The 25,023-nt window shown below is 41.4% G+C and overlaps 1 protein-coding gene across 3 annotated transcripts in view; it reads left to right on the forward strand.

Moving 5' to 3' along the window:
- ZEB1 (zinc finger E-box binding homeobox 1) overlaps positions 1–25,023 on the forward strand; it is a 210,662-nt gene that overhangs the window by 180,403 nt on the left and 5,236 nt on the right. For all 3 annotated transcript variants that reach the window (XM_036759422.1, XM_036759423.1, XM_036759424.1), the window contains 3 exons: positions 5,098–5,300; positions 16,996–17,101; positions 21,143–22,956. In XM_036759422.1, coding sequence (XP_036615317.1) covers positions 5,098–5,300; positions 16,996–17,101; positions 21,143–22,956 — 2,123 coding nt within the window. The remainder of the gene's footprint in view (positions 1–5,097; positions 5,301–16,995; positions 17,102–21,142; positions 22,957–25,023) is intronic.

The raw sequence follows: 25,023 nt of genomic DNA on the forward strand, positions 1-25,023 counted from the left end.
ATCAGTGCCCCTGGTCAGACCTTTCAGTTGGCTCTCCACAGAGCACTGCTGGACTTCCAGCCTGGCTTTCCTGGCAGAACCTTTCTTCCAGTGCCTCAGTTAATGGTTCTTTTTGCTCAGCCCTGGGATGAAGAAGTGCATTGTTTCTTTTTTTAATTTCTTGATCTTTTTTTGATCTGGAACCTTTCTTAGATCACTGCTGAAGTTTCTGGGAAGGAGCTAGGCTCCTACGTACCCTTCTACTCAGCCATCTTAACCAGAATGCCAGGATTCGTTATTTTTTCCCCATGATGTATAACACACAGATGTCCTTCTACTGTTAGGAAAGAAATTAGGAGATAGAAAGAGATACTTATTTAATGGCTTTATACCATTAGGGTTAAAATCCCCTGAGCCTTTGTAGTTAAATTACTATAGCTCTCTAGCATTTCTCCCTCTAAGATACCACAAAAGTACATTTCTAAAGAACTTAAAATAATTGTCTCTGGAGAACTCTCCCATCCAGTCATATAAGCATTGACCAAGTGCCCACAGTGTGTAAGGCAGTATTTTAAGTACTGGGGATACAAAAACCAAACAAAAAATAGTCCCTGCCCTCAAGGAGCTTACCTTCCATAGGGAGGATACTTGAGGTAGACAAATAACTATGGTGGTTGGAGGAGGTAGAGAGAGCAATAAAGAATTTTTGTAGAAAGGAACATCTAAGGGAGCTAGCAATTCCAGAGAGTGGGTCCCAGGAATGAATGACAGCCTGTACGGAGCCATGGAGGATAGATATGGAATACTACACTTGAGCAGCAGTGGCAGCATGTCTTGGCTGGGGCACTGTGCGTGAAAGGCAGTCTCAGACCGTAAGTCTGAACAGGGGCACTGAAACCCTATTGTGTGGGGTTTGAAATGCCAGTCTGAATACTTTGTTGTTTATCCAAAAGGCATCTTTGGGGATCTCTTGAAGGATATGGCCGGGTGTATGCTTTAGGAAGACACATTTGATGGCTACATATAGCGTGCTTTGGGAGGAGAGACTGGAATCCGTAAGTTAAATTATGAGGCTGTTGCAATGTCCCAGTGAGAGGTGAAGTAGATTAGCGGTTGGTCATCTGTGAGCCGTATGGGTTCTGCACCCACGATGAAACTTGTCTACTAGTTAGAAATGGAGGTGAGCGAAAAGGAGGCTTTCAAGAGGATTCTGAGGTGGCAGACCTCGATGATGAGAGAAATCGTGGTTTCCTCAGCAGAAATAGAAAAGTTTGGAGGAAAGGAGAACTTGGGGGGAAAGAGAACAAGTTCCATTTTGGATATTTGTGCTTGAGAGGCCTCTGGGATATATGGAAAGTGATGTCCACAAACACTCAGCGAGGAGGGGCAAGAGCTCCTGGGAGAGACGAGGGCTGGAGACAGAGGCCTAGAAGTCCTGGGAGCCTGGGGGATTTGATGAGATCACTCCGATCTTAGTACTCTCAAAGCAGGCCGACAGTTATTGGGACTTAGCACTATTATTCTCTGACATTACTGCCACAAGTTTTAGATAAATAACAACTTTTTACCAGCTCTCCTCAAGAAATAAGAATTTACAGTAGAAATTAAAGGGCAGTAGGAAAAATGGAAATATGTTAAAAGATAGTGATCATTTCACGTGAAGCACAAGGTGACTTTTATAAAATGGGAAGAATGATTCTCAAGTGTGCAGTGAAAGAATATGGTTTTAAAAAAAAACTAATGAAATGTTCCTTTGCTTACATCCAGAGGCAAACCAAAAGTCAGTATGTGTGCAAGAAATATAGTAAAACCTTACCAATTTGAGTTAGGGAAGGCACTCAATTCAGGGGGAAAATATCTACTTTAAAAGAAATGTAGCTTTGTTACTTTGAATACTAATAATGGCCAAAATTTATATAATGCTTTAAGGTTTACATTTATTGCCTCATTTGATCCTTGCAACACCTCTCTAGGATAGGTTTATTGTTATCTTCCTTTTACAGATGGAGAAACTGAGACACAGAGGTTAAGTGACTTGCCCAGAGTCACACAGCTAGTAAGTGTCTGAGGCCATATTTGAATCTCTAGTCCATCAATAAACATTTATTAAGTGGCTGCTACATGCTGAGCACTTGGGATACAAAGAAATAAAAGCAAGGCAGCCCCTGCCCTCAGATCACAAAAGAAATCTAAAAGACTGAGGTTGGGGCGGGGGCACAGTGGAGTGCAGCTGGGGGAAAATGCGGAGCCAGCTGGGTCTGGAGCCCTCTGGGAAGGAGGGTTTGGGGGTTCTTTGAGGGGCAAGGACATTGAGGAGGTGTGTGCACCAAATGAGGAGGAGCGTGATGATGAGGAGAGGGGTGTGTAGTCCCTGCAGTGTGGCTGGTGGGGAATAAGCCTTCCTGACTCCAAATCCAGCACTGTTCAGGATGCCTTGATGCTAATAAACTTTTTGCAGGAAGAGTTCCTTCCCAACCTTCTTCAACAAACTCAGAAAGCTAAATATAATTAGCGGCATTTTGTATGAGTCGCTAACATCCTAAATAATAACATTTTCTTACATAGGTTGGTACCTTCCTAAAATCTGGTTTGTGCTCCTAATTTGTTTAACAAACAGGCTTTCTATAGATCAAACAAAGGTAAACAAGCCCAATAGGCTGAATTATCAAAAAAAATTTAATAAATTGAGACTGTTCATAAAATTAAAATGCAATATGATTTCATGTAATGTCAACCTGAAATGCTCACTGCAAATGAGAATATTGGGGGAAATAATTTAAGAGATTTCATGTTCTAAAATAACATGAATTTATGGTCATAGTAATGAATGAAAGTACATTTCAAGGAAGTACGATCCTGTAGGTAATACAGAAATAATTTTATTAAAATTAAATGATTAGGAATGTTATAGAAACTATGGGAAACAAAAATCATCAGTATTTTAATATGACAAATCCTAATCTCTAAAAATAATGTAAATTACTTGTCATTTTTACTTTAAATTAAACATTTTAGCAAGTTAGTGCTAACTCTTTCAGATTGTCGTAGCATTGTAGGAAGTTTTTCAAGTTGTTAATCAGTAGTAGTGATGGAAAGCGGCCTGGGCCCAGAGCATGCCCCTGACATTTACCTAGCAGTTTGCACCACGTACCCTCACTAAGCTTCAGTGTCTTCATCTGAAAAATGGATGTAACGCTTGGCCCTCCTTCCTGACAGATTTGTGGCCAAGATCAGTTGTGATAACATGTAGAGCATTTTGCAAATGATCTATGAGTTACTGCTGTTAAGTGGTGCCCTAGAGTGAAGACTAAGAGACCAGCCTTTCTCAGTGTTTAACCTAAAGTCAATGAGTAATTTAAATACTGTTGACAGACTCAAATATTTACCTATGATGATGAAATAATATCAAATACCACCAATAATTCCCTGTATAAAAGAATTTCTAGTAAATATGTCATACATGTAGTTTTAGGTAGCGTGAAGAAAGAGATGGCCTTAGGCCAAACATCCCACCTTCAAGCCCTGCCTCTGACACAGAAAGAGCATCCTGGCAAGTCTCTCACCTGCTCCAATAGCTTGTACAGGATGATTTGGACTCTCTCTGCTAATCCTATATCTGTATACCCTGGAAGTTGTTTTGCTTGGATAAATCTCTGATTTACTTTAACTATTTAATTTGTATTTGTCTCTTTCTCGTAAAGGTGGGGGAGGTGGGGCGGGAGGCAGAACGGAGAATACCATCAATTATTTGAGCTGGTCATTTGGTTCTGAATAAACACAAATCTGCACTAAATTCCTTTTTTTATTATTTTCAATGTAAAAGCATTTTTTTCCTCTGCTCCAAACCCCACCCGCATTAAAAAAAAAACCTTGTAACAAATACACTTAGTCAAGCAAAATATATCTCTAAATCTCTATCCGTGACCAAAAACGTATGTTTTATTTGTCCATCTCAGTGAGCATCCAGCACTAGACACAGTGCCTGGCACACAATGAGTGCTTAATACATAGTTTATTATCAGGCCTTGCATTGATCAGAGTTCTTAAGTTCCTCAAAGTTGTCGTCTTTACAATACAGTTTTTGTTATCGTGTAAATTGTTCTTAGTTCTCCTCACTCTCAGTTGCTGCAAGTCTTCCCAGATTTCTCTGAACCATCCCTCTCATCATTTCTAATAGCTCTATAGTATTCCATTACATTCATATAACATAATTTGATTCAAATTTTTAAGAATAGAAGTCATTCCCCAGTTGATGTTAAAAGGAAAACATATGAGACATCAACATCCATATGGAAAAGAAATCCAAATCACTCATAATTAGAGAAGAATAAATTAAAACAACTCTGAAGTTTCACCTCATAGCCATTAGGTTGGCAAAGATGACAAAATTATGCCTTCATGTACTGTTAAAGCTAAGAATTGGTACAGCCATTCTGGAAAGCAATTTGGAGCCTTGCCCTAAAAGGTACTAAACTGTGTACACCTTTTGCCTCAGCAATACCTGTACTAGTGCTGTACCCCAAGGCATATACCCAAAGAAAGAGGAAGAGGACCCATGTATTTAAAAAAACATATACAGCTGTTCTTTTTGTGGTAGCAAAGAACTGGAAACTGAGGGGGTACCCGTCCATTGGGATGGCTGCTCTGCATCCCAGAGTGGACCTTCTCTGCTATTACAAGCTCTAGTAATTGTTTGTCACAATTATCTTCCCAAATGAAGTATCTGCTTTAGTCAGAGTTGTCAAGAGCCAGCTAGCTTCACGTGGAGAAGAGCCACGTTCCAAGATTCCTGACTGAAAACCTCACCCTGTGGCCAAGAGAGACCATTCAAAAGAATGAATGTTGGAGTCACCAATTCCTCAACACTACTGAAAAACATGGATGAGTTCCTGCGTCCTGCTGGTGACTGATCAGTCCTGTGATGTGAATGGTGACACGTTCAACCTTGGATGGATGGATGGATGGATGGTGAATAAACAGGAGACTTCATCTGTTGGAGAGTTCGTCTTTGATGCAGAAGCAAACATAGATGTCACTAACACACTGACTTCAGGGTAGTTAGACTTGGTCATCTTCTTGTCAGTATTTTGAGATAAAAATATGTTTCTTCTCTTCCAGGAACACCTGATGCATTTTCTCAGCTCCTCACCTGCCCATATTGTGACCGAGGCTACAAACGCTTTACCTCCCTGAAGGAACACATTAAATATCGCCATGAAAAAAATGAGGACAACTTTAGTTGTTCCCTGTGCAGTTACACGTTTGCATACAGAACACAACTTGAGCGTCACATGACGTCCCATAAATCAGGAAGAGATCAAGTAAGTGAGATGGCAGAGAGTTCACTGGCTCGTGACGTTTACAAATGGATAAACAAAAGCAAAATTTAATACTAAAATTCAATTCATTCCTTTATTGTGGTTTAGATGTGTAGTGTCTACATACAAGAAAAGGGTTAATCCACCTGAAAATTTACTTACATGGGAGATACAAGGTCTTACTAAAGAGGGAGAAAATAATTTTAACTATTAACTTCTGGGCCTTTGTTATTTCAATCAACTTTCCTGTTTTACTAGTATCTACTGTATTATAAGGTAGAGGTTTTTTTTTTCTTTTTTCTTAATAGTGTAAGAATAGTTTCAACCAGTCAAGTCAGCAATCATGTATTAAGTGCCTTCTGCATATGTATCAGGCACTGAGCTCAGCACTGGGAATACAAAGAAACAGTTCTTCCTCTCCAGTCTAAAGCAGAGACAACATCTGAGGGAAGGCACTAGCATTTAGGGGAGTCAGGAAAGTCTTTTTGCAGAAGGTAGGATTGTGGCTGAAACTTAAGGGAAGCCAGGAGGCAGAGATGAAGAGGGAGACGTCCAAGCACAGAGGCCGCAAGACAGAATGCGCTTGGTTGGGAGATAGAATGTTTTGCAAGAACAACAAGTAGACTGGTGTCAGTGGATCACAGAGCATTTAGTGGGGAGGTCTGTGGACAGGGGAGTGGGGGAAGAAGTAAGGGGTAAGGTGACTGGAAAAGTCAAAAGGGATCAGGTCATGAGGGGCTTTCAACAATAGACAGAATTTTATTTTTGATCCAGGAGGTAATAGGGAGTCACTAGAGTAAATTACCTTAAGTCTTCCAGTGTAGACACTTGATAGAAAAAAAAACGGTGGTTGCACAAAGTAACATGATGTAACAAATACTGTGTAAACAGTTCAAATTTACTACATATTTAATTTTCAGTAATTATTTACTAACTCTTTTACTCCCTGTAGAAACAACTAAATACTATATTAATCTTAAGGCATTTTCATTTTTGAGGATTAATTTGTTTATGGCTTTTTCTACTTCCTTTATGGGGCCTGTGTTTTTATGTAGAGAGTTGAAGCATATAATAAATGCTTACTATATTTCCCATCACTGTGCTAAGGACCAGGGATAAAAATACAAGCAAGGCAGTCCCTGCCCTCAAGGAGCTTGTATTCTAATGAGAGAAGATAACATTAAAGGGGAAGAAACCAGGGAAGAAAAACAGTGACTGACCTCAAGAATTAGCTTATTTTGTTGAAGTTTAAAGAGCTAAGACACATCTTCCACATACACCCATTGTGCGAACTAGGGGCATCCCTGTTCCCTGGGCAGGTCAGGGAAAGGTAGGTTCCTATTTAGAAATGTCTTTCCAGAGGTCAGGCTTCTCCATCTTAATCTCTATAATGGAACATCACCCAGCCCAGTGTCTTGTTATATTGTAGGTGCTCAATGTTAGGAACTAAATTAACTACAGCTTCCTGTGGCATGAGTAAAGGACGGAAGGTACACCATTTATCACCAGGCTACACAGCAAGCCTTGTGGCCCATAATCCCCAGAGCCTAACCAGCACTGAAGCACGGGCTTCAGAGGGAGACCAATTGGGCAGGAAATCCCCAGAGTACTGGCCCCAAAGCAGAATGGCTAGTTCTCTCTCAACTGTAGGCTCTGTATCTAGATTGCTATGGCATTTGATCGTCTTCCCTTCTCTTCCAGAACTTCTGAAATGTAGTGGGGAAAGAATCCTAGACTGGGAGTCTGAAAAGAGGGCTCAGGCCCTATCTCTGCTACTAATTAGCGATGAGATCTTGGACAAGTCACTTCTCTAGGATTCAGCAGTAAGATGAGGGGGACTGATCTATGCTCTCCACTATCTCTAACTTTCTGTAATCCAAAAACCCAGTGCTAGGAGCCTTTAACCTTAAAGAAGGGGTTTTTTAATGCGAGATGAAATACTAATGCTATCTTTTAAAGCCATTTATCCATATCAGCCTGTGTAGACTATTGTATTTTTAGTAAACATTAATTTTCAACTCCATTAAGAATGAAAGGTGAGCATAAATTTAGTTTTCTGTGTTGCCAACTGTTAAACTGTTGAAAGAAGATGCTTCTAAGCAAATCACTAACTATATTTAACATCCTTTGTGGTTTCTTAACAATATTAATATGCATCAATGCTTCAAAAAAACGAGTTCGTCACCCGCATAGTTCCTAGCTGCTCCAGACCTCAGGAAGCTAGAGTTTCTATGGCTGAAAAAAGTCGATCACCTGGCCCAGGGTTGCGGCCGAGAAGTTCTCACGCATTACGCCGGTCCTCAAAGCCATTCTGCTTTGCTAGGACCTTCCAAAACTTGCTTTCTGCTGGCATGGTCCTCAAGATGCAAGAACCCAGCCATCCCTTCCATGTCACAGTGAGGCATCAGAGTAGGACTTTGGTGGCAGAATGTTAATATACTGCTTAATGTTAATAGAGAAAATACCTCAATACTGATTTGTGCTGTGTAGAAAGATTACTATTATTAGGAGAAATTTGTTGTAAAATTACATATCTACCCTGTGGTTGTTTTTTGAGGGGAAGAGAAAGTAATTTCAATTTCAGAAAAGTACAAAGTGAGGTCATCTGCTAATGGTTGAAAGAGATAAGTGGGATTGGGAAAATGAGAACAAAATCCTGAAGAAAATAAAAAAGATGAATAAAAGGGCTGCCTTATATGTTTAGTTATCTTTTCGTTTATATATGTCCTTTCCCCAACTACACTGCAAACTCCTATTGGTTGGGAACTAGGCCTGGTAGATCAGGATGCCTCTCACAGTGCCTTGTGCATAAGTATTTAATAAATACTTGGTGCGATTAATTTTTGACTAATTGTAAATGACGAACAGTATCCAACATATAAGCATTTAGTTCTTTTGAGTTGAATTACAGATTTCTGTTTTTAACTTCAGTAATTTATAATATATTATGAAGACTTAAAAATAGTTGTTCAGAGATCATGCCTGGTTGTGAAAATGTACAGCAACCTATTATGATTCTAACTGTTGCTTCTTCCCCCCAAATAAGTGTATTCTTTTTAAAAGAGAGAAATCTTCATATTCCTCATAAGGGCCTATGTCCTAAGACATGGACTTGGAGCCAGAAGGAGCCTCATAGAGGTCAGTTGGCCCACCCTCTCATTTTGCAGTTGAGGAAACTGAGGCCCACAGGAAATAAGGACCTGGTCTCAGGCTTTACAGGTAGGAAGAAGCACAACTGGTGTTCAAAGCCACATTATTAACCCGCTGCTAGTGCAGAGTTTGTTTCCTTTTTTTGTTTTTACCAGCTATTTGCCTACCAGCAAGGCAGAGTGGGTGGCAAGGTAGCAGTTTGAGGCTTAGATCCAAGGCCTGCCTTTGCTATTGACCCTGAGCAAATGCCCCAGGCAGCCCTCTAAACACTAAAGACTGCCTGCAGACTGATGAAATCACAAGTCCTCAGAAACACCTGGCAAGAGGAAGACAGTTCTCCAAACTAAAGAAATGAGCAAAAAAATAAATAAATAAATAAAGCTATGTCCATCCATTTGTCTATTCTTTCCTTTGTGTAAGGGCAAAGGTGTGTGAAGTGTGTGTCTGTCTGTCTGTGTACTACAGACACAAACACACATTAATAGCATGTAACCTCCAGATTTATAAAATATCCTGAATTTTTTTAATACTTTAACATTCATGTTCCCTATAACAGTCCCATAATTTACTTACTACCTTGTCCTTTGAAGTAACATCAACAAATTATCTATAGCCTTTTCTTTTTTCATTATTCATAGAAAAAAATGAATGAGATCTCCTGGCCTTGTTCTACACTAGAACTCTGGAAACGTGTGGTCTTATTTCTCACAGAATAGCACTTAACATTTTGACATAAAACTTACATTTTTAAAATTTAAACCCTTTATTGTGATTTCTGTGTAAGTGTTCTGAATTAAACACTATAAAACCAAATTAAAATCTAAAAAAAAATTCAAGGGAGGCTCTGTGGAAGAGATGAAATTTGAGCTTTGCTTTTGACAGACGGGGTAGGATTTTGACAAGCAGCGATTAGGGGAGGACATTCCAGGCAGAAAGAAGAAAGGTGCAAGAACAGGAGAGTGGTTTCCATGTTCAGGGAGCATCTCATAGGGCACATTGACTGGAAGAGGCATGTTGGCACTAGGGTGTAGAGAGCTCAGATGCCAGGCTTCAGAGTTTGAACTTTGTCAGGCAGCAGGAAAAGAGGGACAGTTTCAAGCAGGAAAGTGATACAATCAAAACAGTACTTTAGGAAAATTATTTTGATAGGAAGGATTTGAGGGAGGAGAGTCCAGAGGCTAAAGAAATCAGCTAATAGGTTATTACACTGATGTAAGCATGAGAGCTGTTAAGTACTGAACTAAGGCCATAACAGAATGGAAAGGAATGAACCCCAATACAAGAGACATTGTAGGAAGAATCAGCAGGACTTGCCAACTGAGGGGCTATGGGAGGAGGAAGGCTGAAATACCAGGCGTAATGGACGTGAGAACAAATTATATGCCAGAAGGAACCTAGAAAGTATTTCCAGAGGTTACAAAAACTTGGGCAAGAAACTGAGGACCAGAATGATGTACATTACAAAAAAGAGATACAGAAGAGAACGTTTGATTTGGGAGGTGAACGTTTGCTGTGAGGTGGTATCTGAGAATAGGATTTATCTTTCTGGACCACTCCTCGCTAGGGAAGGGGTGTACCAAGACAGCTTCATAAGAATGCATCTGCCTGTCATCTTGCAAATATAATAGAAAAGTCTTTAAAATAAAAAGAAATTGGGAAAGAAGAAAACTGCCTCTATGTACCCCAAGTTAGATACAATAAAGAGTAGCAAGAATGGCAGGGGAAATACCACAACTCGAGAGATCAGATCCAAGAAAGGAGCCTATATAGAAGCTGCATACATACGTCAGTATCTGAGTTTGGGCAACCAGCATCAGGAATTATAAATCCTAATCTAGGAAAGCAACTTTGCTGTGTCAGTATTCGACTGGATGGAAGAAAACCCATGACTGAATTGTGGCCCAGGTTACCTACGGAGGGGAAACAGAACAGATAAAAGCTTCTCAGTTGATCAGAATGAGATGGGGCCTATGAGCACCTGCCCCCCCTATGCTTCTAACCCAGGTCAGATAGGGAGGTACCCAATCTTGAATGAAGAGAGACAGAGAGCGAGGGAGGAAGGGAGGGAGGGAGGGAAAGAAAGAAAGAAAAGGAATTGGGACAGGACTGTGGATTAAGAAGGTATATTGATGAATGGAAGTCTACGAACCAGAAGGGGCAAACATAATTGAGGATTTGGAGGTGATGATCAGTAGACTAAAAAACAAGCAGTTTTGTCAACAGAAGATGTTGTAGACAATGTAAACACAAAAAGGAAATAAGTGAGGAAACAACTCAGACACTTGCCACAGTGGCATGCCATGGAAGTGACCAGTAGCTGACCTTTAACTTGAAGGCTCACCAAGCACTTTGCATGTGGACCCCCATGAGGGCAGGTACTGTTGGCATTTCCATTTTACTCATGAGGACTGAAAGTAAGAGGAGTACAGTGACTTGGCCCAGGTCACCCAGCATGAGGCAGGTTTGGAACTTGGGTCTTTCTGGTTCCAAGCCCTGTTCTCTCCCCTCTGCCACCTAGCTGCCTCATTTGTCCCGATATCTGCTGGCATTTTCTGCCAAAAGCAGAGCAGCTAATAACTTCTTGCCTTGATTTTAAGTCATTTATTAAGCCCTTGTTTTGTGCCAAGCACTGTGCTAGGCACTTTATTTTTTTTTAATTTTATCATTTTTATTTAATATTTTAGTTTTCAACATTGATTTCCACAAGATTTTGAGTTACAAATTTTCTCCCCATGTCTACCCTCCCCCCCACTCCAAGATGGCATATATTCTGATTGTGACATTCCCCGGTCAGCCCTCCCTTCTGTCACGCCACTCCTCCCCCCATCCCTTTTCCCCTTACTTTCTTGTACAGTGGGAGAGGTTTCCATCTTATTTCCCAGATGTATGCAAAAACAACGGGTTTTTTTTGAGTATCTGCTTTTAAAACTTTGAGTTCCAAATTCTCTCCCCTCTTCCCTTCCCACCCAGCCTCCCTAGGAAGGAAAGCAATTCAACATAGGTCACACATGTATCATTATATCAAACACTTCCACAATACTCATGTTGTGAAAGGCTAACTATATTTCCTTTCATCCTATCCTGTCCCCCTTTATTCAGTTTTCTCACTTGACCCTGTCCCTTTTCAAAAGTGTTTGCTTTTGATTACCTCCTCCCCCTATCTGCCCTCCCTTCTATCATCCCCCCTTTTTATCCCCTTCCCCCTACTTTCCTGTGGGGTAAGATACCCAATTGAGTGTGTATGTTATTCCCTCCTCAGGTTGAATCTGATGAGAGCCGTTCACCCATTCCCCCTCATCTGCCCCCTCTTCCCTTCCTACAGAACTGCTTTTTCTTGCACTTCTTGCACTTTTATGTGAGATTATATAATTTACCCCATTCTATCCCTCCCTTTCTCCTTCTCTCAATATATTCCTCTCTCACCCCTTAAATTTATTTTATTTTTTTAGATAACATCCCTTCATATTCAACTCCCCCTGTGCCCTCTGTCTATATATGTATGTGTGTGTATGTATTTATTTATTCCCTTCAGCTACCCTAATACTGAGAAAGGTCTCATGAATTACACACATCATCTTTCCATGTAGGAATGTAAACAAAACAGTTCAACTTTAGTAATTCCCTTATGCTTTCTCTTTCTTGTTTACCTTTTCATGCTTCTCTTGATTCTTGTGTTTGAAAGTCGAATTTTCTATTCACCTCTGGTCTTTTCACTGAGAAAGCTTGAAAGTCCTCTATTTTATCGAAAATCCATATTTTGCCTTGGAGCATTATACTCAGTTTTGTGCTAGGCACTTTAATGACAAGTTCATCACTCAAAAGATGAAAGAACCAAGGTGGGGGGGGGGGGAGGAGGCAGAATTTTCTATCTTGTTTTCACTGACAGAAACTGGTAGGAATGGGGGATGAAGGTATAGAACGTGACTGCTAGCTCCTGGATTTTGGGATAGAGGAGAAGAAAGGAAAATCCTAGCATAGACACTGAATTTTGAGAGAGCAGATTTCAGAGTTTGGTTGGATAGGATCCCACGGACTAAAATTCTACACAGAAAGTTATCCCATGATTGATGAAAAAATTCTCAAGAATGAAATTCTGAAGACGAAAAGTAAAACAATTTTGATTAGGAAAGACAATAGGAGGCATGTAAAGAGAGCAATATGAATGCATAGACTACTTGTCAACCAAATTATATTTTTAAAAGATATGTATGGAAGCAAGGGTAAGTAACAGGATGAATACACAGTGTAGGCTAGGTCTGTGTTCAAGCTCAGAGTGAGCAGAGTCCAGTAAGACGTGCCAAGGACCAAAGAAAAGAGTGTAGGCGCTGGGGACTAGGCCCACAGGCTGGATAGGATGGTGGTAAAGGACAACAGAAAGCAGCAATGGTCTTATTTGTCCTTGTTTTCTCTGCACTTTTATGTGCACCTTTAGACTAAAAGTGACAGGACAAAAATGGCTAAGAGAGTTGATACCAAAGGGTCCCTAAGAGATCAGTAAAAGAACACCTAACCGCCCTTGATGAATTCAGGTTACCTGGCACAGATGAACTACATCCTTAGGGACTAAAAGAACTGGCAGATGGAATTGCTGAGGCACTGTCAGTGATACCAGGAAGATCATAGACAGTAAGACTGGAGAAAAGCAAATGTCCCAATTTTCAAAAAAGGAAAGAGAACAAAGTAACCATACTCTAGGCCAATAAGTTTTTACTTCAGTTCCTGGAGAAAATACAGAATAGATCTAGTAAGGAAACAGGCAGTGAATATCTAGCAAAAAATACCTGCCTGGCTTCATCAAGAACAGGTCATGCTACACGAAACATTTCCTTTTTTCAACAGTTACTCAATTGTCAAACCAAGGAAATGTCATAGAAATGTGATTTACTTAAATTTTAGCAAGGCATTTGATAAAGCACCTGACGGTCTGCTTGTGAAAAAGTGAGAGATGTGGGTTAGAGCAGGGCTGTCCAAAATGCGGCCAGGGGGCTGCAGGCCCACAGTGTGATGCCCACCTACAAGTACAGAAATGTACATAAATGCTTTAGTAAATGAAGCCCAGCTACTGCAGAGCTCTCACTAAAATGGCAAATCAAAATAAATTGTCTATTGTTTCAATAAAAACCTATGGTCGGACAGCCCTGGGTTAGATGATAATAACAAATAAGGTGGATTTGGGACGTATTAAATATAGTAGTTCAATGTCAGCCTAGCAAAAAGTCTCCAGTGGAGCGCCTCCCCTCCCCGTATTCCTTTACTATTTAAGGACTTAAAGGCATAGATGACTTTCTTACCAAATCTGAAAATGGCACAGTGCAGTGAGGGCTGGCTAACAGAATAAAGAGTAAGGATCTAAAAGATGCAAAGGCTAAAGTGCTGGCCTAAGTCTAAATCTAATAAATTCGTTAAGGATAGATGTATACTTGGGTTCAAAAAATCATCTTCACAAGGATAGGCTGGAGGAGGCATGGTTAAACAGAAGTTTGTCTGAAGAGTCCTTTATCAAACTTGAGCCTGAATACAATTCCATAATGTAACGTGGTGGTCAACAGAACTAACTGGAATTTGGGCTGCATTGTAAAGCATGATTTCCATGAAAAACAGCAATGATCCTGTTGTACTCTTCCCTGGTCAGACCACATCTGGATATTGTGCTACATTTTGGGCAGCACAGCTTAGGGGGAAAAATGGATAATCTGGAGAGGGTCCAGAAGAAGGTAGCCAGGATGGTGAAGGACTTTGAAGCCAGTGCATAGAAGAGCCAGACTGAAGGGGGAAGCTAAAGCCGTAGTCTGCATGGAAGAAGGGTTAGGCTTGTTCTGTTTGGTCCCAGAGGGTGCTTGTTGATTAATCTATTCCAGCAACGGCTGCACGACCACTTGACAGGTATATTATGGGACAATACCTCTATGGGCATAGGTTGGACTAAAGGCCCCTGAGGCCCTTTTCATCTGTCGCTGTGAGGTAGAACTGAATTTTGAAGCATGGGTGGCTCTAATAATGGGAGTGCTACTAATAGAAATAGGGAAGAGAAGAGGGGAACCTGAGAGGGGGTTTGCCAAAGAAGAAGGATACATTGGGTTTTAGGTATGTTTAAATTGAGAAACTGACGGCATGTCAGAGGACGTTATTATCTGACACAAAGTAGGAAACTTGAGTCTGGGACTGGTCGTGTCGGGGCTAGAAGCAGGGATTGGGCAGCTGTCAGCACGTGGGGGTTATAGCTTAAGCCATGGGTGTAAGTAAGATCATAGGAGGAGAAAATATACAGGGAGAAGAAAGGCCAGGCCATGAACTTGAGGAACGTGTGGGAGAAGGAAATAGACCTAGTGATGAGAACAGAAAAAGAACCATCAGAGAGGGAGGAGAACCAAGATAGCGCCATCTAGGCAAGATCAAAGCACTCCGTGTCAAGAAGGAATGCCAGATGCTGTAGATGCCAAGAGTGAGAACTGAAAAAAAAGCCATTGAGTTGGACAGATGGTGTTGGGCAAGTGGCAATGCAGAAGGCGGAGGTCAGTGCTACAGATACGGAGGCTCATATTCGGAGAAGATTCTTGATGAAGGAAAGAAATGCCCAAGTTAAAAGAGAGATTTCCTCCAAATGACTGGGAGAATGGGGTAGTATTGGCAGCGTTCCCGAGTCTCTATAATCAGAAAACGCTGTGCCGCAGGCGGACGGTCATTTGCTGTTCTCATAAAATATCAGGGTCTAGGTGTTGTCGCTGCCTTATCAGCGCTGCGTTTTAATTGTTTTAGGCTTCAGCACTCGATAGGTATCAAATCAGACAATAAACCAGATTTTCTGAGCCAGACACTTTGATTGGCTGATCTCATGACCCAGAATAAAGCAGAAAGATGACTTTATCCTTTCGCTATCCCCTCCCCCCCCCAACCAATTACGCTCAGTAACTCTTGTTCAGAATTCCTTTATCTCTGCTTCTCTTGTCCAGAGCTTGCTGTCAGTATCTTTAAACAAAGCATAGAAGTACTGATTCACCCTAACCTTAGAAGATGGGAAATTAAACGTCTCTTCCCAAATATATCTGTCAACTGGCGTGTTATAATCTGTGAGCTGTGCTGGTTTACATTCAGAGAGTTCTTCCTCTATCTTACCTGTATTCTGAGTTTCTTTTAAAAGGAATATGATATAATTGTAAAGAGAATCCACTCACTAATCCAGCGGACACTAGAGAGAGGGATTAGTGTGGAGAATTTAGCTTTTCCTTTAAAGGATTCTTTGAAATCTTATCTCTAATCTGCTTGATTTCATGTGGACCTTATGACAAATGTGGGAGAATAATTTGGACTTGGGACTGTGTTGTTCCCATGTGTGCTACCTTTACTCTGGCACCGCTTTCTGGGCAGTATTGTCAGTAAAAAGTAGAAATATCAAAATGAAACTCAGCCAATGATTAAAGTCTATTCTCAAAATGTTAAATATAAAGAAGTGCCACAACATAACAGGCATCACAAGTCCTTGGAATCAAGACATTTTTTTTGTTCCGAGTCTTCTACTATATTAACTTTGTGACCCTGGGCCAGTCACCTACAATGTAGGAACTAAACTGGGTAAAATCTGAGATCCTAAATTAGGTTTTTTGTGAAATGTCCATCCTTCCTGTTACCTTTGTCTATATAGAAGAGTAGAAAGTGGAAATAGAAAAATGGAAACTCATAGCAATCATCTATCTTGGAATGCTGAGTACCTAAGAGTAAAGAGAGACTAGCCTTAAAGTAGGAAGGCCTCTAACAGATTGTATGGCCTTATATAGGTCACTTAAGCTCTCAGTGCCCTCAGGCAGTTCTTTCTACATTTATAATTCCCTATTCTGATAAAATCACAAGTCCAGACCGAAGCAAACCAGCCGACAAAGCCCCAACTTACTTAGGGAGTTGCGATTGTTACACAGTGGTAACAGCTTCTCATTGTTATTTTTTGAAAGCTTCTCTGAACCAAGATCCATTCTCAAAGTGACTGATAAAATTAGAGAATTTTACTAAACTAGAAAAATGGAGTCTCAGTATCCTGCATTCACTTAGCAAAATCCTACTCTTGAGTAGGTTAGATGAGAGAAGCGGCGTAGTATCCTAGAAAGAGGACTGGACTAGGAAGGAGACCCTTGGGCTTGACCCCCCACTGACCGATCCTGGGCAAGTCACTTAACCTTTGAGCGCCTTCCTCCTTATTTATAAGATGGGGACAAGACGACCTTTGGTACCTACTTCTTAGGGTTGTTGGGTTCAAATGAGATCAGTTATTGCATAATGGCACTATGGAAGCAATGCTGACTCTGGCGTCAGAGCACCTGGTTCCCATCCCAGCCTGGCTGACCCAAGGTCATTTCCTCGACTTCTCTTGGCGTCAGTTTGTAAATGGAAAAGTTTGGAGGAGATGACCTCATTGATGTAAACTAACTATGCACATTTTGTGTAGTCTGAGTTCATGTTAAAAATGTTACAAATATTTATCTGAAATTTTTGGATATACTCTGTTCTTTTATTTTCAAAACTTTTGTATTTATGAATAAATTGCACATTTTTTTTACAGAGACATGTGACCCAATCTGGGGGTAACAGGAAATTCAAGTGCACAGAATGTGGAAAAGCTTTCAAGTACAAACACCACCTTAAGGAGCACTTGAGGATCCACAGCGGTAAATACAGGGCTTGTCTCCATGCAGCCGGGGGTGAATATGCTTATTACAAACTGGGTATTAAGTGATACAAGCATGGCTCTCCCAATGTAGAGTAATTAAATGTACCAGATAGGACAAAGACAGGATGGGCCTAAAATGACTGATTTCTTGAAGAAATAGCACAGAAATCCTACTTCCAAGTGAAAATTGCCTCTCACACTAGTCACTTTAAGAGACTGTATAACACAGGCCAAGCAATGGAGACACAGTTAGAGGTCTCTGAGCTCCAGGAGTGGTGACCAGGGAAGGGCAGTGTGGTCTGGGAAGACCCAGGGATGGTGGGTGGAGTGAGAAGAGGCCTCTCTACTCACTGGATTTTGGTTCCCAGAGCAACAAGTGGAAAGTATGTTGGGGAAGGGGAGGGGTTGTGGAGTAGTGTAAGCCTGGGGTAGAAGAAGGCACATGAAGGTCACTAAGGTGAATGGCTGGCCTGCCCATGTGAGATGAGGACCATTCACAGTCAGCACAGCTCAACCCCAGGGCAGGAACTCTAAAACTGAGTGGATTAAGTCCCCTAGGACATGATGTCTGGCGCTCCAGTGAGTAGCTTGCCAGAGTAGAGAGAGATTGGTCAGGATGGATGGGATGTAAGCACGATCTGGTCAGTCTGGAGACAGCGTGGTGCACTGGGCCATATGTGAGTCTGCATTCACCAATAAGAACATCTCAGCCCCAGAGCAAGAGTTTTGCCTAATTTCAGCATATATTTGTCCTTTGAGGGTGAATTTGATTTTTAAAAACAGTGAAACATCACTCAAAACCATATCTGATGAATAAAGTGATTTGTTGTCGAGTCATTTTTCAATCATGTCTGACTCTTTGTGACCCCATTTGAGGTTTTCTTGGCAGAGACACTAGAGTGGTTTGCCATTTCCTTTTCCAGCTCCTTTTTCAGATGAGGAAACTGAGGCAAACAGGGTACAGTGAGGTGCCACAGGTCACACAGCTGGTATGTGTCTGAGGCTACATGTGAACTCAGTTCTGTAACCCTCACTGCACCACAAAATTGGAGGGGAACTCAAAAGCTCCCTGATGCTAGACAATGCGGCCTTTTGACATTATGGTTAATATAGAACCTCCCATCATCGCTACTTTGAAAGGTAATATTTATTTGGATGTATAAAGTCTGAGATGTTGGGTTTTTTATAAAACAGCTTCAGTCTCATTTAATCACATCTTCTGTATAATAATTTTTATACTCACAAGTAAGTCCTGCCTTAAGAAATCTTATAGACAAAAACCCAAACCTAATCGAATTGAAATCTGTGTCATTATTTGTATTTCAATAGAATTCCTTAAAAGAGCACTTTCCATTTAAGTATGTGTTTGTTATAGACCATTAACTGCTTGCAAAAAATTTGATGATATTCCCAGTCCCCTAAGAGAAACTTAGAGCTAAAGTATTAGAAGCCTCTGAATTAAAGAGCATTCGGAAACGAACTGAAAAATGGCTCTGAAGCGATCAGGTGACTCAGTGGGGGACAAAATCACTAGGAATTTTTCAGAAGCAAAATTATTTGGTAAAGCCAAGTATTCTGTTGACATGAAGAGTATGCATTTTTCCCTGCTTAACAAATGTCTCATTGACAGCATTGATGTACATTAAGTTAATACATGACACAGTACAATGGTCCCAGTGAGAAGATAATAAATCATAGATTTACTCAAGAAAATCTAAGAATTTTTCTGCTTAACATTTACCTTGTTACCTTTCTTTTACAAAATGAACAAGGTGTTGAGAAAATGGGGAGCATAGATTAAATGGGAAGATAGAGATACAAGTTGAATGAGGAATGAAAAAATGGAAATGAACCTGAGAAAGAAGAAATTGGAACCCTTGAAGAGGTAGAATCAATTAAAGGACCAATAAGGCAGTATCACCTGTGTGATTTTACTTCAGTTAGCTGCTTGAGTGAAAAATAGACCCACAATGCCTTGTATTTGTTTATCAAGTGTTTCCTAGTGGGAACAATAATAACAGGCATTTGTGCAGCACTTTAAAGTTTACAGAATGCTTCACATATCTCTCATTTTATCTGCACAACAACCCTGGTAGGGAGGTGCTATTGTGGCAGACAAAGGCTAAGGAAATTGTGCAAGGTCAAATATCTAGTAAGTGTCTGAGGCTGGATTTGAACTCCGATGTTCCTGTCTCCAGGTCCGGCACTCCGTCCACGGCACCACCTCACAAAAACTTAATTAGAAAGTTTAATGGTATCCCACTTGGCAGTTAACAATCTGATGGTAGGCCCCTGGGGAACTGGACACAATTCTATTCATATTAACTGGGTCTTGGGAAATTTTAAAGAAAAAATAATTGTTAGCTAATGATTAGAAAAGTGGTTTTATTTAGTTTTTAGTTTGGGGTTTTTTTTTTGTATTAAACCTGTGCTGTCTCTGATGTTGAACGTGAACCCAAGTCCTGCCCTACCAAGTCCTGCCCCGCATCCTCTGTCTCCCCTCTCTCTTGACTGTCCCTTTGCTACAGCTAGTTCAGTGACTATAAAATGTTGAGTGTGTATTTTATCCTATTGAAAATTTACAGCTAGATAACTGACTCTAGCATTTTTCCTTGCTATAGGTATCTGGCTTCATTTTAGAAATGAAGTTCTAAAAATGTTCAGGGTATTGAGTGTTACATATAAAACATAGTGTTCATTTTACAGGTTTTTATACCCCAGGCCTAAGACTCTTGAAAATTGATTTAGTTATTCTTATTTTACATTATCTGGTAGAGTGGCATGGGGCTTCCTTCCTTTCATAGAAAACAGTACTATTTACCTTTATGATCCCTTGTGAGGGATACTATAGAAAGGATCCCTCACTGAAGTTCTAAGGTCCCTTCCAATACTAATTTATAGAATTCTTTAGAATTAGTGGGAGACCAGATAACATTTCTGAGGATATCATTTGCAGTCATATGTTCTTGAATTGTAATTTTAACATAGAAATTTTCTTTTTAATTTAAAGTTACTTTTAATTTCTCAGTGAGAGGAAAACTGTACTTTGTCTTTATATGATGTGGTTGATGCAAGTTTCAGATCATAAATACTACTTAAGCCTATGAGAAATAGCAGGTGAGAGACCGTGTGGCTTAGCGTGGAGGGAGTAGAGTCAGGAAAATCTGGGTTTAAGACCTAGCTCTGATAGACAAGCTAGGTTACCAGCAAGTCACAGAACTTCTCAATGCTGGAGCAGCTCTGTAAGACAATAATTTGCGGAGTAGGTGCTAATCTATACTGGGAGAGAAGAGTTTCCTCATCCTAAGGCTCCCATACCAGTGAAATCATGGGTCTAGCCCAGGGAGAAGAGAGAGAGAGCAAGCGTGTGTATGTGAGTGTGTGAGAGAGAGAGAGAGAGAGAGAGAGAGAGAGAGCGTGTGTATGTGGGTGTGTGTGAGTGAGAGAGAGAGAGATTTATTAAATTTTCTATATTAGAGTTACAGAGGTTGTGTTCCGTTTGTTTCTTTTGGTGGGCAGTCCTCTGAAGGTAACCTTGTACAGTTTTGAAGTTTGTCAGGTAAGGTTGAATATTCAAGTTGTAAAAACATCAGCCAGGTTTCCTCTGTCCTTCCCTTCCCCGCCCCCAGCCCCCAACCTAGGGTTAATTCCCCCTTAAATTGACTGGCTTGAGATAAGTAAATTGTGTAGAGACGATTAGCTAGAATAATGAAAACTATCGACTTGAAAGATTCTAAAGTTGGACCAGAACACTAAGGGGAGATGATTTTGGCCTCTATAATTAACTCTGGTTGATTTTTAAGGAGTACGATCAGATATATGAAAACACACTTTATCTGTAAAAACATTTAGTGCAAACTGAGACTTCCTAAGTATCTGTGATGTTTCTATAGCTTTCTTGTAAATGTAAAATATGTATTTTAAATACAAGCATAACATACTCCGTGTCCTCTTTTGAAGGGCCGTTTGCTTTGGAAACAATTAAACTCTGTGGACTGCTCTTTCATAATGCAGTGACTGTCTTTTTGTTGTTGTTTAGGAGAGAAGCCATATGAATGCCCAAACTGCAAGAAACGTTTTTCCCATTCTGGTTCCTATAGCTCACACATCAGCAGTAAAAAATGCATCGGTTTGATGCCTGTGAATGGCCGGTCAAGATCCGGGCTCAAGCCCTCACAGTGCTCCTCCCCTTCTCTGTCGGCATCACCGGGCAGTCCTGCGAGGCCTCAGATACGGCAGAAGATTGAAAACAAGCCCCTGCAAGAACAACTTCCAGTAAACCAAATTAAAACGGAACCTGTGGATTATGAATTCAAACCCATCGTGGTTACTTCAGGAATCAACTGTTCAGCCCCGTTACAGAATGGGGTTTTCAGTGGCGGTAGCCCCTTACAAGCTACCAGTTCTCCTCAGGGTGTGGTGCAAGCTGTTGTCCTCCCAACAGTAGGTTTGGTGTCTCCCATAAGTATTAACTTGAGTGATATTCAGAATGTACTCAAAGTGGCAGTAGATGGTAATGTAATACGGCAAGTTTTGGAGAACAATCATGCCAACCTTGCATCCAAAGATCAAGAAACAATCAGCTCGCCAACCATACAGTCAGGTGGCCATTCCCTCATTTCCGCTATCAGTCTTCCTTTGGTTGACCAGGATGGAACAACCAAAATCATCATCAACTATAGCCTTGAACAGCCTGGTCAGCTTCAGGTGGTTCCCCAGAATCTGAAAAAGGAAAGCTCAGCCCCCACCAATAGTTGCAAAAGTGAAAAGTTGCCGGAAGACCTTACAGTGAAGTCTGAGAAGGATAAGCACTTTGAAGGGGGCGCCGATGACAGCACTTGCCTTCTGTGCGAGGACTGCCCAGGAGATCTGAACGCACTTCCAGAGCTAAAGCACTATGACCCAAAGCAGCCTGCTCCGCCTGCTCAGCCCAGTGCCCCCGAAGCTGAGAAGTCCGAGCCCCCTGCCCCGGCAGACCCCGGAGAGGGCCGCCTGTCTCCCAGTCAGCCACCCCTAAAAAACCTCCTGTCCCTCCTCAAAGCGTACTACGCTCTAAATGCACAGCCGAGCGCAGAAGAGCTTTCCAAAATCGCAGACTCGGTAAACCTGCCCTTGGAGGTCGTGAAAAAGTGGTTTGAAAAGATGCAAGCTGGACAGATTTCAGTGCAGTCTTCGGAGCCGTCCTCCCCCGAACCAGGCAAAGGGAACGTTCCCGCCGATGACGGTGATCCGCCAGGACCCGCCAACACCGACGAACCCCAGGACAGCACCACGCCTTCAGAGAGTCCCAGCAAGGTGACAAAGTCTCCCGTTTTGCCGGCGGGGTCAGCTCTGAACAGCTCCAGAAGTCGCACACCATCCCCATCGCCACTCAACCTTTCTTCATCCCGAAACACACAGGGTTACTTGTACACGGCAGAAGGGGCCCCTGAAGAGCCACAAGTCGAACCTCTTGATCTTTCACTACCAAAGCAACATGGAGAATTGTTGGAGAGATCCACCATCACTAGTGTTTACCAGAACAGTGTTTATTCTGTCCAGGAAGAGCCCTTGAACTTGTCATGTGCAAAAAAGGATCCGCTGCCGAAGGACAGTTGTGTGACAGACTCAGACCCAGTTGTAAATGTGATCCCACCAAGTGCCAACCCCATAAATATCGCCATCCCCACCGTCACTGCCCAGCTGCCCACAATCGTTGCCATCACTGACCAGAACAGTGTTCCGTGCTTACGAGCACTCGCTGCCAATAAGCAGACCATCCTGATTCCCCAGGTGGCATATACGTATTCCACTACGGTCAGCCCTGCAGTCCAAGAAGCGCCTGCAAAGGTGACCCAGCCTAATGGAAATCAGGTAACCAGCAGACGGCTGAGCATGGACGGGTTTTCTTGTGTGTCCTATCACAGTTTATACTACACTGTGAAAGTAGGTGTTTGGGAGGAAGGTATCAGATAAGAAGGAAATACTCCTATTTCAGCTTTGTAGGATGTTTTTAAGTGTTAGGAAGCCCTCAAACTTAGTGATTAGGGGAAATTTATGAAGGTTAATTGATACCTCCAGTGTGTCGGATAGGTGCTCTGGGAATGATCTATGGGAGGACAGGAGAACAGCCATTTCGGAGGATAAATGGCATGGATGGGTGTGGCATGGAAGGCAGCCTACCGAGAGAGAAGGTCATAGGTCATCTGGTAAAAAAGACACACACATTCATAGCTAAAAACCCAACTCTGTCAAATGTGACTAAGAATATGTCAAAAACAAATTAATTACATTTTTGTTTTAATACTTCTGTTCCCAAAATTAAGAAAGAGGTTCCTCCTCAATTAAAACCATTAATAAATGAAAGTGTATTGTGTTTCACACCAGAGACCAAGGCTCAGCAAGTGTTTTCATGCGCTAACCTGTGTAACAGAAGGCCTTAAGCAAACAATAATTATCCTTGGTAACATAAAGATCCATAGAAAGATAACTAATGAATTTGCTCGTTATTCTTACCAGCCCTGGGCATTAGGCAGTGTTCAGTTACAGTTAATATGTATCAAGAAAATGTGCATTCACACCAATGGAGAGCACCTCCGTGCTGCTAAACAGGGCATGTGTCCTCCCAGAGCTGCCCTGGGCTAAGTGGCTGGGATCCTTCCTGGGATCAGGCTTCTTTCTCCTCTTCTGTAGGAACCCAGACTGCAGCATCTCCTATCTCAGCCTGTTTCTGATTCAGAAGAAACATCACAGGTTTTCAAGTAGCCATTTTGTCCTGCCTTTCAGAATAGATACCACAAGTCCTATAGGATTTATAAATTACAGGAAAGGAATTGTTTTATGATGAGAAAACCATTCCAGAGCATTTCCCCATGGCCCTCCATTTGTGCACTGTCACATTAAAAGATGTGCCCGGCCCACTGACCATGACTAATCACCTGACTAGATGATAGGAAAATCACACTGTATGAACCTCTACTTAGATTCAGTACTATAGAAGAAGGCTGACATGAAGAGTATATTGTAAACCTCTTTGTGTTTTGTTTTTCCATGGCTCGTGATATCATTGAATTTTAGAAATGAAATTAGCTTTAAGATGATCCGGTTCAAAGCTGCGTTTTACAGCTGAACGGACGCTGGTCCACCAAGGTTAAGTGAGATGTTTGCCCAAGGTTACGGATGCTATAACCATTCCATCCAGCCACAGAATGTAAAACTAATCAGCTCCACTCAGCATTATTTGGCCTTTATCATGAGAATCAAGATGAAAGTAACTGAAGAGTAAATCAAGGAACACATGAATAGTTTTGGAATGACCCTTTGTCATCCAGTTTGGGGTTTCCTTGGCAAAGATACTGGAGTGGTTTGCCATTTCCTTCTCCAGCTCATTCTGCACATGAGGAAACTGAAGCAAACAGGGTTAAGTGACTTGCCCAGGGTCACGCAGCTAGGAAGTGTCTGCGGCCTGGTTTGAACTCAGGAAGATGTCTTCCTGACTGCAGGCCTGGTGCTCTATCCACTGCACCCACTTAGCTGCCCGTTATAGCTGTATGCATTCTTTTATAATGATACACTGTGCCACTATGGTCTATTATGTAACAACATAATCATCATATAATTATATCAGTAATATATAATAATTCCAATTATAGAAGTATAATATTCTACAAACTGTTGGGATTATTACAGATAGAATAGGAAGTAGACTGTGATTTTGTTAACATAGGGACTCTTCCCTGATGAAGAAACTCCCTGTCCCAGTACAGGTGTACGCCATCCTAGAGCGCTACCTCGGGCCAGTCACACAGCCAGCTTGTGTCAGGGATAGGACTGGAAACCAGGTCTTCCAGATCTCTGTCAGCCACATGGTGCTGTCTCTTTTATATATTGTAAACATTTGTGATTTTTACAGCAAAATCCTTAAGGCCAAGCCAAATGGAA

The sequence above is a fragment of the Trichosurus vulpecula genome, chromosome 5, assembly GCF_011100635.1.
Source record: "Trichosurus vulpecula isolate mTriVul1 chromosome 5, mTriVul1.pri, whole genome shotgun sequence".
Lineage (NCBI taxonomy): Eukaryota > Metazoa > Chordata > Mammalia > Diprotodontia > Phalangeridae > Trichosurus > Trichosurus vulpecula.